The sequence below is a fragment of the Trichosurus vulpecula genome, chromosome 3 (assembly GCF_011100635.1).
Source record: "Trichosurus vulpecula isolate mTriVul1 chromosome 3, mTriVul1.pri, whole genome shotgun sequence".
Taxonomy (NCBI): Eukaryota; Metazoa; Chordata; class Mammalia; order Diprotodontia; family Phalangeridae; genus Trichosurus; species Trichosurus vulpecula.
In genome coordinates this window covers 168,181,840-168,196,874 of record NC_050575.1, presented here as the reverse complement: position 1 = coordinate 168,196,874, position 15,035 = coordinate 168,181,840, and the positions used below count along the sequence as shown (strand labels likewise).

Sequence of the window (15,035 nt, the reverse complement as noted above, 5' to 3'; positions counted from 1 at the left end):
CCAGCAATTATGAGGGAAGGTGTTATTATCACCATTTTACAAAAGGGTAAACCAAGGCCCATAGAGAAACTTCCTAGAGGTTGCACTAGATTAGCAGTGCCAGCATCAGGACTAAGCCCCCAGGTCTCTTGCTTCAGACTGGAGTATATTTTCCCAATGCCCCTTCCTTTGCCAGGAACTGGACAGTTTCGATTGGCAGCCCTGTCTACAGGACCAGAGAATAAATAGATACCAAAGCTCCAGGCTGTTTTTCAGCTTTAATCCATTAGGCTAATAAAGAAGTATTTATCTGAAATTCAGGACACACTTCCCCAGTAGACGGATTAAGAGAAACACACACGTGAAATACCAGCTTGAACTTGTGGTATGTTGGGGGAAAAAATGACTAATTTAGCCCTGCAACCTCCCCGTGCTTGTGTGGGATTGGAGCGAAAAAAAAATAAGTGCTTAAAATAATACTTTAGGTGGAAAGAATAACCCATAACTTAAAAAAATTCAATTAGGTGGAATTTCACCTTGCATCTTGGAACCCTGTTTTTATGGGGGTGGGAGACAACATGGATGGAGGAAAGGAAATTTTATTTCTGATTTTTCAACTGCGGTTGATGGCCTCTTTTGGAAATAATTGTCTCTCCATGCCAGGAAAGACAAACATTGCCAAGTATCCTTTTGGCCCCAAGGATGATAATAGGGAACCTGGATTCCTTCAGAAGAGCGTATTTGTTAGAGGCACAAATATCACCGATTCTAGGCTTGTAGAACACAGACTGACAGGGACCATAAAACATGATGCATTCAATTCTAGAACTCAGATCTGGAAGGAATAGGGAACAGAAAACAGTGAATATAGAACATGGAATGTGAAGGGGCAGTCTGTCTGAAAAAAGACTTGTGGTTTTTAGTGGACAGCAAGCTTATATGAGTCATGGTTAATATGGAGGCCAAAAAACACTAATGCAATCTGAAAGCTGAATTAAGAGAGGTATGGCAGGTGATTGTCCCACTGTGCTCTGCCCTATTCAGACCACCACTTTTCAGTCATGGAGACTACATTGTAAGAAGAAATTGGGGCAGCTACCTGGTGTAGTAAAGAGCACTGGTCCTGGAGTCAGCAGGACCTGAGTTCAAATGTGGCCTCAGACACTTGACATACTAGCTGTGTGACCTTGGGCAAGTCACTTAACCCCAATTGCCTTGCCTTCCCCCTCCAAAAAAAAAAGAAAAAGAAAATGCTATATATAAAAAAGAAGAAATTGATAAGCTGGTGAGCACCTAGAGGTGGTTAAGGAATCAAGTTCTGGGCATTTGAGAATCAGCTGAGAGAACTGGGCCAGAAGAGAAAACTTAGGGGGATAAAATGTTTATTAAGTCTTCAAAGGTCTGCTATGTGGAAGACAGATTTGTCTGGCAGCAAATAAAGTAGATAGAGGGTTATACCCAAAGTTAGGAAGACCTGAGTTCAAATCTTACCTTTCTTTTTTTAAAAAAATTAATTTTATTTTTAGTTTACAACATTCAATTCCACAAGCTTTTGAGCTTTAAATTTTCTCCCCCTCCCTTCCCAAGACGGCATGCAATCTAATATAGGCTGTACATATATGTTCATATTAAACATATTTTCACATTAGTCATGTTGTAAAGAGTTATAACCAATGGAAAGAAACATGAGAAAGAAGAAACAAAACAAAACAAAAAAGAGAGAGCAAATAGTATGCTTCGATCTGCATTCAGACTCTATAATGCTTCCTATAGATGTGGCAAATCCTATCTTTCATTCATTCAATAAACATTTATTAAGTGCCAGGCACTATGCTAAGCACCAGCGATACAAAGAGAGGCAAAAGACAGTCCCTGCCTTCAAGGAGTTTACCATCTAATGGGTGAGACAACATACAAATAAACTTATACGAAGCAAGCTATGTGCAAGATAAATGGGAAATAATTAAAAGAGAAAAAAAAAAGCATTGGAATTAAGAAGGGTTGGGAAATGCTTCCTGCAGAAGGTGAGAATTTAGTTGGGACTTAAAGAAAGCCAGGGAGGTCAGTAGTCAGCATGGAGGAGGGAGAGCATTCCAGGCAGGGGAGATGCCTGGAGCTGAGAGATGGAGGGTCTTGGTCATGGAACAAGCAGGAGGATCGAAGAGTATGTTATGATCTGTATAACTACACACAAGACACTTAACTGCAATTTCCTCATCTTTAAATGGGACTAATTATAGCACTACCTCACAGGGCTGTTGTGAGGCTCAAATGAGATAATATTTGTAAAGCAAAACTTAAGATGCTGTGTAAATGCTAGTTTATTATTATGGCTGTTGTTGTTATCGTTCTGCTTGGCCATAAAGGGCAGAACCAGGCGCAATGGGTAGAAGTTTTGAAAAGGAAAATTAAGGCTTGACATAAGGACAAGCTTCCTAGCAATTAGAGCTGCCCGAAGAAATAAGCTAGAGCAGCCAGGTGGCACAGTGGACAGAGTGCTTTGCCTGGAGTCAGGAAGACTCATCTTGTTCTTGCGTTCTTGTTCTTGTTCATAATGTTCTTGGGCTCAAATCTGGCCTCAGACACTTACTAGTTGTGTGACCTTGGGCAAGTCACTTAACCCTATTTGCCTCAGTTTCCTCATCTATTATATGAACTGGAGAAGGAAATGGCAAATCACTCTCATATTTTTGCCAAGAAAACCTCAAATGGGATCACAAGGAATCTGGTAGGACTGAAACTACTGAACACAAGCAACAAAGAAATGAGATGGGCTACCTTGGGGGTGCAAGTGAATTCCTCTGAATGTAGGTCCCCAAGCAAAGGTTCATCATCTGTTGTAAAAGGGATTTTTTTTCCAGGTAGAGGTTGGACTGAATGCCTTTGAAATCCCCTCCAAGTGTGAGACTCAATGATCCCATGAATATCAGTGTGGAATAGGACCTTAGGGATCATCTAGTCTCATCTCCTTACAGAACTAAGGTCCTCCTAAGGGAAAGTGATTTCAGTTCCCCCAGCTAGAAAGCAGACTAGGATGGGGAATCAAGGGATTTTAATGCTGGGTGGCTTCAGTGCTGCTGGGCTGCTTGGTCTCTTCTGCGCTGGGTGTATGTTGGTTCACCTTGGTTCTTTCCTCTCTTATAGAATCCTTTACTGCTGACCATAAGCCCCTGATGGGGGAGGCACCTGAGCTCCGGGGATTTTTTCTTGGCTGTGGCTTCAACAGTGCAGGTAAGGGAGTTTGATCCTTGTTATAATGATGCAGAAAGAATTGCAATGCTCCCCTCTGCAACACTTCTGGGAAGCAGATATTGTGGCCCCCATTTTTTCATCTTTACTTTCCAAGCTATCAAAGTCCTATTTTGATGCCTCATTTTTTCCTTTTCAAACAGTTTAATAGCAAATAAACCAAGATGCCTCATTCTTTCAAAGATCTCATAGGTCCTACCAAGCTAGAAGGTGTCTGAGGCAGCCAGGTGGCATGGCACTTAATATCTTCATGCCTCCATTTCCTCAACTGTAAAACAAGGAAGTTAGACTAAATCTCTAAGTCCTCTCCACCTCAAAGTCTATGATCCTAGATATGTAGATGGACAGATATTTCTCCCTCATTTCCCTTAACCCATCCCCTTTTCTGTAAAAGATGGCATCCTTGTGTAAGTCAAACCTCCTAATCAAGGAAGGTTCTCCAGAGGAGATATGGTTTGAAGCTGGGAAGCTTCTTAACTTGGGAGTGGGACACTATAAAGTATCCTGGACATATGAGCAGGGAGAGCCAAGGAAGGTAGCCCAGAGATTAAGTAGCTGGGATGGAGCGAAGGGTACTGAGAAAGATGAGAAAGACAACATAAGCACATTTATTTCCTTTCATTCAGGAATGATGCTGGGAGGTGGCTGTGGAAAGGAGCTGGCTCACTGGATCATCCATGGTCGCCCAGAGAAAGATATGTATGGCTATGATATCAGGCAGGTATCCTCCTTCCCTCCTTTCTGCCATTATACCTATTCTGTACATTGTGGGCCATTCTACAGGGAGCTTGAGTTGTAGTCTGCTAGAATTTAACCAATTCATTTTAACAAACATTTACTATGCACCTACTGCTCATCTGGGGACCATGACCTCCATGATGATGATGATGATGATGATGATGATATTAATGATGATGATGGCAATCATTACCTAACACTTGTTTACATAATAGAGAATATCCTTTTCAGATTAGGAAAGTGAGGTCTAGAGAGGTAAAATGAAATGTCCAGAGTCATTCCATTGCAGAACCAGCTCTCCTTATTCTCACTCTACTGCCCTTTGCGTTGCGTGATACCGTCTTGGGCTCAGGGAAATGTACCATCTTCTTTCCCAGGACAGAAAGGCATGCATGGTCTTTAAGGAACTATAAGGCAAGCCTAAGATGGCAGACACCACATTTTGAGCATTAAACTCATGCAACAATCAGAAAACAAGACAATGTGAATCATAACTGTCAGAAATATATGCTTTTTGCAACCGATGTGGTAGATCAAAAAAAGGAAAGATTGACATATAGCTATCTTAGCGATATGAGAGGGATGCAGGAGGTAGATGGAGCTGAATCTTCAGTTCTAGTGAACATTTGTTAGCCACCTATTTATACAAGGTACTGTGCTCAACACTGAGGATACAAGGGTGAAAAGCAAGGCAATCCCTGCCCTTAAGGAGCCGTCAGCCTGATGGGGGTGATGAGATGTGTACACAAATAATTAAGACACAAAGCAGAAGGTAGTTAGCATAAAAGGAAGGGTCTAGACAATGTGCCATATGGAATATAAGGAGGGAGAGGTCACTTGCTTCTGGAAAGTTGAGGGAAGACTTCCTGCAAGAGATGGGTGCCTGAGCTAAGCTTTGAAGGAGCAGAAGTAGTAGGATTCATGCACGGGGGATACTCTGTGCAAATACAAAGAAGCAGGAGAGGGCAGGACAAGATCAGGGAAGAGCCAGGACAATTTCACTAGAATCTAGAGGGTATGAAAGGGAGTAATGTAAAAACAAAGCTGGGAAAGGTGGGCTGGAGCTAGATTGCAGAGGGTCTTAAATGCTGGCCTAAGGAGTTTCTATGTGATTTTAGAGGCAATAGGAGACATGGGTAGGAGGAGTGTTGAGTAGAGGAGTTATAGGGTCAGATCTATGCCTTAGAAAGGTTAGTTGGGCAGCTATTTGAAAAGATGGATTCGAGAAGGAAGAGTCTAGAGGCAGGGAAAATAATTAGGAGGCTATTATAATAGTCCAGGTCAGATGTGATGAAGGCCTGAGCCTCTCACCTGTAAAATGACTGGCTTGGAGTCAAAGGTTTCTGAAGTCCCTCCTGGTTTTGGATTTGTGATCCTGTAGTCCTATGACCAGAGCTGGAAAAGACTTTAGAAATTTATCTAGTCCAGATTATTTTACAGATGGGGAGACTGAGGCCCAAGGAGATGGGGTGACTTCCCTATGGCCCCACAGATAATAGTGGTAAAGGACTGTAGGGGAAAAACTATTGCAAACCAGTATTCCTTTTCCCTTTTTACCTCCAGTCGAAGAAGGAAAGAAGTATATTCTTTGGATAATGGATTTTAATTAGGCCATAATGGAAGGGATTTGTATTCCCCACTGACCTAGGTCAGGGTGCTAGCAAGGCTGGTGGGCATATTGGAAGCCAGCCGGAACCCAGGTGTCTGGGACCTGGGGGCATGGGTGCTGAACCTCTCATGGGGTGACACATTATCTGACCATCTTGCCTCTCTGGCAAAAGCCAAATCAATTGCACTTAATAGTTTTAATGAATTTACGCATTTGGTTTATCTCATTGCCTTCATTATTGCAAACAGCCTCTGTTGGACAAGAGGGATTGAAGTGACGGCCAGGCCAGGGTAATTAGATTGGCTCATGGTGTTCAATCAGGACTCTGCCTAATCCCCTAAATTGATAGCAGAGATGACTGGTCCAATTGAAGTAGCATCTCTCAAGCAAACGGTCCCTGCCCTACCCCCTACTCCCCAACCTTCAATCCCTTCCCTAGCTAGGCTGCTGATGTGATTATCTGCATGATATATATCACCTTTAGCGAGAGGCTTTTGCTCCTCATCACCCCCCCCCAACTGATATAGACAAATAAAAGTATGGTAAGCATGGCACCTTTCTGCTCCCCCCAGCCCCCATTGGAACCCCAGAGTAAGAGGAAACCACAGCATAAACAGATATTTGCCAGCAGGGGGCTGTTTGAGGACAGTGCCATCCTGAACTGTTAAGGAGAAGCCAGTGTTTTTGGAACATAAGAAACAGTTATGTAGTTAAGATGCTGCAGGGTCATCCTAGCCTGCTGAGGTAAGTCATAGAATTCAGAGGTGGGGAGACTGTTGGAACACAAAAATACTCATTGAAGGAACTGGAATGACCCTTGGAACATAGAACATCAGAACTAGGAGAGTTCTTAATAATAATAATAATAATAAGGAGAAGAAGAAGAAGAAGATGTAGCATTCATATAACTCTTTAAGGTTTCCAAAGTGCCTTATAACTATTATCCCATTTATCCTCACAACAACTCTGGGAGATAGGTGTGCACAGGGTCAGACAGTTGGCAAATGATAGAAGCTGAATCTGAATGCAGGTTTTCCAGAACCTGGGTCTACTGCTCCATCTATTGAGCCACCAAGCTGCCTCAGAACCTAGAGCATAGAATGTCAGGGTTAGAAGGGCCCTTAGATCATAGAACACAGAATATTCCAGAGAGTCTTGGAACATAGGACTCAGAATGTCAGATTTGGAAGAGTCCTTAAAACACAGAACAGAGAATATCAGAGCGGGACTGGCCCTTGGCATGTGGAATGGCAAAGCTGGAAAGGCCCTTAGAACAAAGAATGCAGAATATCAGAGCTGGATTGGCTCTTGGAACACAGAACATAGAATGCCTGAGGTTAGGGTGTAGTAACAGTATGAATTCTATAGCTCCCATTTCTCTGAAGCTTTAAGCTTTACGAAGCTCTTTTCTCTCAACAAACCTGTGAGCTACATAGAATGCTAGAGCTGAGAAGAAGACTTTAGAGATTAAGATAACATGTCGTTTACCAGATGGGAAAATCAGGGCAGAGGCCCAGCGTGGGGGCAGGGGATGACTTACCTCGGGTCAGACAGTGGGAAGGTTGTGACTAGACGCACTCTGGCTGGGTCACCCTAAACTCCCACCCCACACCCCCTCCAAAACACACACGCTCTGTGCCAGGACCAATACTGGGCCCAGCAGCTCCACCCAGGCTCTTTAAGAACACCCCCTCATCAGGAGTCCTCCATCCTCAAACAGCTCCCTTTTCTTTCCTACACTGAAATATTTACATGCCAGCATTTTAGAAGAATAAAATATTTAAACCTGTCTCATAGCTGCGGGGGAAACAGCTGCTACTGCTCGAAAATGGGTGTCCTGGTCTGATATTATCGAATCTCAAGGGAGCTGGCAGCACTATGGCTGAGGACCCAGGCCTCAGGGAACCCTTCATTCAGCCCTGTGACCCCAGTGACGTGGAGAGCACTGGGGCAGAGCTCTCTTCAGCAGCCTTGGATACTAACCGAGCTGCCTTTATTTCTCGGAGCTTGACTACTGCCTTGGTCTCCTTTCTCCCAATCTGCTAACAGCCTCCACCCTCATCCCCCTAAACCCAAACTGTTCATATTTATAAGTCTGTAGCACCTTTCCTCCCATGCTTGGGGAGCCCTGCAAACATTAATACCAGCTGCCTGCACTTGGGAGTTTTCATCGACTAATTATATCTTTTATCTCCTGGTGCTTATTGTCTTTGAAAAATTTCCTTTTTAAAGGAAAATGCAGCTCTATTCACAGTCTGGTTTTTCTTAGCAAATAGTACCTCTCTCAAAAGCCAGATCTTGCCCTCTCTGCAACTGTAGCTGTCACAGATGGTGAACCTATCCAAAATATATTCTGGGTAGAGGTCACAGTTATCCATCTGATAGGCTAGGCTTATGAGAGAGGGGCAAGTGAGTTTTCTAAGGACATTCAGCTAACTAGTAGCCAGCCGTAGAGCAGAACTATATGTTGTAGTGAGTGATATTAGATGTCCTTTTTAGAGAGTAGAATTTGAGCTGGAAGGTTTCATAGAGGCTCTATAGTCTAGCTCCCTCATTTTACATATGAGGAAACTGAGTCTAACAGGTAAGCATCAGAGGTGGGATCTGAACCCAGATCCTTGGACTCCAGAGTCACGGCTCTTCCCACCATAACCTATTGGCCAATCCAACCCTTTAATTTTTCAGAGGAGGAAACTGAGGATCAGAGAGGTTAGCTAACTTGCCTAGGTCACATAGGGAAAAAGCAAGAGATTCAAGATTCAAACCCAATTCCTCTAGCTGGAATTGAAAGCATTTTAATCTACCATTCCACATTTCATTGCTTCCCTTCTAGTTTTAGTTACCCTAAAGGGGAAATCTGGTCAGGGAGAGCAGCCCAAGAGGGAATGGACCTAAAATGCAGTGGATGGACTGTGAAGTAGAAAGTCGTTACAAAAACCCTGAAAAATGAGAGACCGAAGTAGTTACCCAAATGAAATGAAGGCTTATCTTTCCCTGTAGTCTTTAAAAAATGAGGAAAAAGGTCCTTGAGGCTTAGGGGGACTGGTGTGCTGGAGCCAGCTTTTACCTGCTCCAGAGAGAGATTGTTGAATTTTCAATATGAGCATTTTCACTTTGGAAATCATAAATGCCACAAATCAAGGTTTGATTTATTGTTTTGTGATTATCTAGACTTAGAAAAGTATTGGATAAAATATTAATAATGCTGATTAAACTTAAAAGTATTATGCGTGTACTTTTATGGGGGGAGCAGGGAGAGCCGGTTGTTCAACACTTACCATCAGATCCCTGCTTAGGTCACTTGTAGTCTCTTCCAGTGATGTAAAGATGTCACATTCCCTCCCCCTGCCTGTACCAACCCTAAAAACTCATCAATACGAGGGGAGAAGGCCAGTAGCTGCCCTACTCTTAGAAATGTGTGCTACCCTGTCCTCTTTTCACCACAGGGGTGGGGAACCTATGGTCTTGAGGTCAGAGGTTTGGGTTCAGTCAAAGGGCCACACTTGAGGACCTACAGGACCACACATGGCCACAAAGCAGCAGGTTTGGGTTCCGTCAAAGGGCCACACTTGAGGACCTAGAGGACCACATGTGGCCTCAAGGCCACAGGTTTCCCACCCCTGCCCTAGAATCCATTGCTTCCTGGCTGATTTCTTAGGTTCTGTGATAGAGGTCCTCATTCTTCTCCCCCTCAGGGACTGAGGCCCTCTGTGCTCCTTCCCCAAGGCTGACCCTTTGGTCTACTGAGCATAGGATTGGCCATCCAGGAGCAGAGAGCAGGGTGAGATACAAAGAGTCCTGAAATGGGCATCAGGAGATGGAGTTTTAATGCTGGCTTTGCCAGTAACAAGCTGGGTAGCCAAGAAAAGTCATTTCTTCTCCTTGAGCCTTCTTTTTCTCCTCTATGAAATTAGCATTATAATACAAATGCAGTCTGGGACTATGGAAAGAGAACTAGATATGTGGGTTTGGAAGGACTGGGACCAGATTCCAGTTCTGCTGCTTCCTACCTGTGTCTGACTCTGGACCAGTCGCATCATTTCTCTGTGGTTCTGTTTGCCCATCTGTAAAATAAGGGATTTGGACTAGATGACCTATTGGGTCCTTTCCAGCTCTAGATCCTGTGATTTATAAGCACTTGCCTTCCTTACGAGAGCATTTGTGATAATCAGCTGAAACAGTGGGCATGCTTTGAAAAAAAAAATCTCGGTTTTCATTAATGAAGTATCAGGTACTCTACCACCTTAAGTCTATATAAACTCCTTATGAATAGGTCCTGTGGTTTCTCTTGTCTTCCCCATAGTGTGTAGAACTGGTTAGGCATACAGAAAATGCTCAATAAATGCTTGTTGATTGGACAGATTTTCCACCCCATCTTTCCTCCTTTCTCCCCCTCATCTGTCATGAGCAAAGAAAAATCAGACAGAAGGAAATTAATATTATTTTAAAAATATAGGACCTGAGATTTTATCTGTATGGGGAGAAAATTTCCTCTACCAGTGCAGGTCACATAGTCTAAGCTGCTTATGGTCTCAGAGACCCACCTAGAGCTCTGAGAGGGTAAGCGACTTGTCTAGGGTCACCCAATCATTATGTGTTAGAAGTAGGACTTGAGCCCTGAGCTTATGGCCAGCTCTCTGCCAACCTTACCATGCTGTCTCACATTTTTTTATGAAAGCTAAACAAAATAGCACCAATCCAGCCCATTAAGTGATGCCCCCCCCCTTCATCCTTTGCCATTCTCCATCACCCATTCCATTTAGCTCACAAAGATTCAGGCCAGTTAGCTTATGGTGATCATGAGGGTTGTGGCTTTCAGTTGGAGGAGGCTGATAAGGGAGGTGGCTAGAGTTCCTTCCCTCTGCTTCTTGTGCTGAATAGATACATTCCTGCCAGGGCTCTGTGTATCAGGGATGGAAGCCTGGCTAGCCAATTTAGAATTCTTGGCTTTTTTTATTTCTGTCTCAGTCTGTGGGAGAATTAGGTACTCAATAAGTAAATACAAACATGCCAAGTATGTGCAGAATTCTCCTTCTCGTTTGCACATTTTGTTGTTTTAGCTATTACACAAGCTTGACTGTTGTACTCCCCCAATTATTCTGTAAGATCCCTGAGGGCAGGACCTCCACCTTCTCCTTCCTTCTCAGACAGTTTCTGGAGTTCATTTCTAGGCATCCCATTTTAGGACATTTATTGACAAAACAGAGCAAGCCCAGTAGGGAATGACTAGGATGGTAAGAAGATGGCAGACCTTGCTGTATGAGGATTAGTTGCAAAAAAAAAAAAAAAACCACTGGGGACATTTAGCACTGAGAAGAGAAGGCTTAGGGGCTATCTCTAAAGAGCTGAGAGGATACCATTTGGAAGAGGTGCTAGACTTGAGTTGCTTGGGCCTGGAGGAGGGCAAATCTCAGAGCAGTACTGGAAGTTGTAGACAGGTATGAAAATCTACACGTATAGAAAATCTTCTCGATAATTAAAACTGTCCAAAATAAGAATAGGCTGCCTGGGGAGGTGGTGAGTTCCCTATCACTGGAGGTCTTCAAGGGGAGGTTGGATAGCCACTTGTTAGGGATATTATAGATTCTGTGATTCATTACCTCTCAGCCAAGAAGACAGAGCTGAGAACCTAGTAGGTGATCTGTACTTGATAAATTGAATTTAGGAACCCTGAGAATAAGCATCAGGAAAGTACCTTGATTCCCTCTCAATGTGTGTGTGTGTGTGTATGTGTGTATGGATATGCATAAATACACACATCCTATCACTGCTCCTACAATTCTTTTAACAAGTGGTCCTCAGAATTAGAGACTTATAGAATATTAGGGTTAAGAAATGACTTTAGAGGTCATCTAGTCCAAATAGTATATGAATAAGAATACACAACTGACATCTACAGTAGGCTTCATGGCACAGTGAATAGAATACTAGACTTGAGGTCAGAAGAACCTTGGTTTGAATCTTACCTCAGACTCTTAATAGCTGTGTAATCTTGGGTGAGTTAAATTCTCACCTCAGTTTCCTTTTTTGTAAAATGGGGATTATGATAAAAGCACCTACCTCACAGGATTGTTATAAAGAACAAATGGGATAGTATACATATGGATTTTGTAAACCTAAAAAGTGTTCTATAAATGTTAAGTATTATCATTTTTTATTATTAATGCAATTATGCTGCTATATAAATGTTAGCTTTCCAGCCCTAATCTAGAGATCTCCAGTGAGTGAGAATTCACTACTTCCCAAGATTGTCCATTATATTTTAGTATGACTTAAGTAGTTAGAAGGATTTGCCTTTTATTCACACTGGCTTCTTTTCCTCTTTTCCTCCTGATCCTACTTCTACCCTATGGGGCCAAGCAAGACAAGTCTCATTCTATTTGTAGGAGTGAATCTTTCAGTTACCTGAAGGCATCTGAATGATTGACTGAATGAATGAATGAAACATTTATTAAGTGTTTATTATGTGCAAAGCACGGACATCCAAATAAAAGATCAAGACAGGCCTTGCTTTTAAGGAGCTCACATTCTAATGGGAACAATACCACATCTGGAAGGTTTCAGCCACGAGTCAGATGGAAAGATCCCATAGTCACCCATAAGGTGCAGTGGCAAAGCAGATGTCAGTGGTGCTTCTTTAATATCATTTGCATCGATAAAATCATATCTGTTTTTGTTCTTGAAATATTTAACAAAAAACTTCAACGGCAAGAACTTTTCTCAGGAGCCGTGGATGGAGTACTTGCAGGAGCTGCATCCCATTGGTGTGGCTTCCTGGGATAATGGCAGAGAGCACTGGGCTGGGAGCAAGGCTGTTCCCAGGGCTCTTGCGTTCAGAGTTCTGAGCTGTCTTCATCAGGGTCTGAAGGGATGTGGTGGTCAAGGTGGTGGTGGTGGTTTGACTTGCCTGGCATATGCTACTTCCTGTCTGTCCCTCAGGATGCCTTGCTGCTTCAGCTAGGCTGGCTTGCCTGCCCTGGGGTGGGGGGCAGTTGGTTGGCAAGGGGCCATCTCCCTGGATGATTTCTATAAGGGCTGGGCTGGAAGAAGGACGAGTGGTCTGGGGAATCCTGCCACTCCCAGGGCTCCTGTGCCCATCTCTCTGTCGGTAGCATCTGGACTATTTTCCTTAAGTCTTCTTTTCTCAAAGTGAAATATCCCCAGTCTTGTCAGTGGCTCTTTCTATGGCATGATGTCTGGTTCCCTCACCAGATATTTTGCCCTTCTCTGGAAATGTTTCAGCTCCTCGATTTCTATCCTAAAATGTGTGGCTCAAATGATCTGACTAGGGATGCTGCATTGGGATGATCACCTCCTTTGTCCTGGACACTTCCTCCTTTGATGCAATCTAAAACAGTTAGCTTTTTTAAAGCTACCATATCATTAGGATTACAGATTTAGAGCTGAAAGGTCATCAAGTCCAGTGCCCGCATTTTACAGGTAAGAAAACTGAGGCCAAGAGAAGTTAAATAACTTCCCTGGAGTCACACAGCCAGTAAACAGGATTCAAAGCTAGAGAATCCTGTGCATTGTCCCCGCTATGTGATATTGTCTATATGGGCAGCTAGGTGGCACAGTGGATAGAGAGCTGAACCTGGAGTCAGGAAGACTTGACTTCAAATTTGACCTTGGACACTTGCTAGCTGTGTGATTCTGAGTAAGTCACTTAACCTCTATTTGTCTCAGTTTCCTCATCTGTAAAACAGGGATGATAATAACAACATCTTTCTCCCAGGGGTGTTGTGAGGACCAAATGAGATGATAATTGTAGTACCCATAACAGTGCCTGGCACATAGTAAGCATTATATACATGTTAGCTAGTATTACCTCTCTCAGATCATATTGAGCTTGGCGTTCACTAAAAGCCCCAGATCTTTTCCCATACAAATTGTTGTCCACCCACACCTTTCCCTTTTCTGTCCTTGTACAGTTGATGTTTTGAACTAAAGTTCAAAGAATCCACCTACTCTGAGCCATACTAGAAAGACATGACATTTCCTGACTACTAAAAAGTTGGAAGCAATTATTGAAAAGTCATTTATGAAAGCTTTTGTGCTTGGGGCTCTGGAGGAATCGAATATATGACGTTGTCCCTACCCATACCGGCCTTACGATCCATTTTGTAAGGACACACATGCAAAATGATCATTCCAGATACTGTCCCAGTGGGTGGGACAGACTTTTAAGTTTTGAGACAGTGGTCTCTAAACTTTTTTGATCACACATCTCTATGAGAAAAAAGAATTTTGAGCATATTCTAATAGGTGCATATTTACTTACTTCCAAATTATGTACATACACAAATAAATGCACATATTATAAAAACAGATGCAAAAATCAACATTTAAAAAGGATGAGATACAGATGAAATAATATTTAATCCTGGAGGTACTAGGGAGCCACTGGAGTTTGTTGTCTAGAGGGGTGACATGAACAGAAGATGTTGTGGGAAGGATGAATGCAGAGAATGAATGTGTGGAGAGGCAGAGAGATGAATTAGGAGGCTGCCAATAGGGAACAAGGGCCTGAACTAAGGTGGTAACTGTGTGAGCAGAGAAGGGGAGGGATCCAGAGATTTTGTGGTGGAAAATGACAAGATTGAGCAACTGACTGCATATGTTTAGGGGTAAAGGAGAGTGAGGGGTTAATCTAGGAGGATGGAAGGATGGTGGTCCCCATAACAGTGACAGGGAAGTGTAGAAGTTTCTGAGGAAAAGATAATATAATGAGATCTTCAGGGCATATCACAACTCATCCACGGTTGCTCATCCTGTAGGGTTTACTCTGAACTACTGGAAATGAGAAAAGGAGAGAGCAGGGCTCTTAGTCACTGGTGCCCACCCTCCCAGGAGCCCCTGCTGCAGTCACAAGGTGATCTAGGAGACAGGGGCAAAGGGAATTTTCCCAGGTGCACCTGTGGAGCTGTTGCTGTGGGTACCCATAGTGGTTATGACTGCCCTGAGAGGCTAATACATAGGGTCAGAAGGGTTAAGTTTGGAACTTGCATTAGCAGAGAGCAAAGGCAGACTGGAGGAGAGTTGGGGGATAAGGTTAGGCATGACTAACCAGCATGTGGAGGGTGGGTTATTTTGAATCTCCCCTTTGGTTGAACACACACCCTCTTTGGAGTCATCCAGTAAGAAGGGTCTCCACTTTGAAGACCCTTGCTTTGGAAACCAAAGGAAAAAGAGATCAGTGTGGGCTAGGTAGTTATAGAAGTTTTCATGGAGGAGGTGAATTTGAGCTAGACCTTGAAGCAAGATGGACGTAGAAGAGGAAGGAAACATGTCCGGGGAGAAGACAAACAGAAGATTTTGAGCTCAAATGAATCTTAGAGCTCATCTTTCATTTTATGGATGAAGAAAGGAGGTTAACTGACAAGGTCCTGTGAGGTCAAGGTCACATGGGTAGTAAGGAAATGGCCCAGCTGGGCCTGAACCTAAGGAGCCTGACTAGATC

General features: G+C 43.2%; 1 protein-coding gene across 1 annotated transcript in view; it reads left to right on the top strand.

The window, feature by feature from the left end:
• The window catches only part of SARDH (sarcosine dehydrogenase), a 135,242-nt gene that overhangs the window by 28,298 nt on the left and 91,909 nt on the right, over window positions 1-15,035 (top strand). The window contains 2 exon segments of the mRNA XM_036749434.1: window positions 3,124-3,210; window positions 3,855-3,945. Coding sequence (XP_036605329.1) covers window positions 3,124-3,210; window positions 3,855-3,945 — 178 coding nt within the window.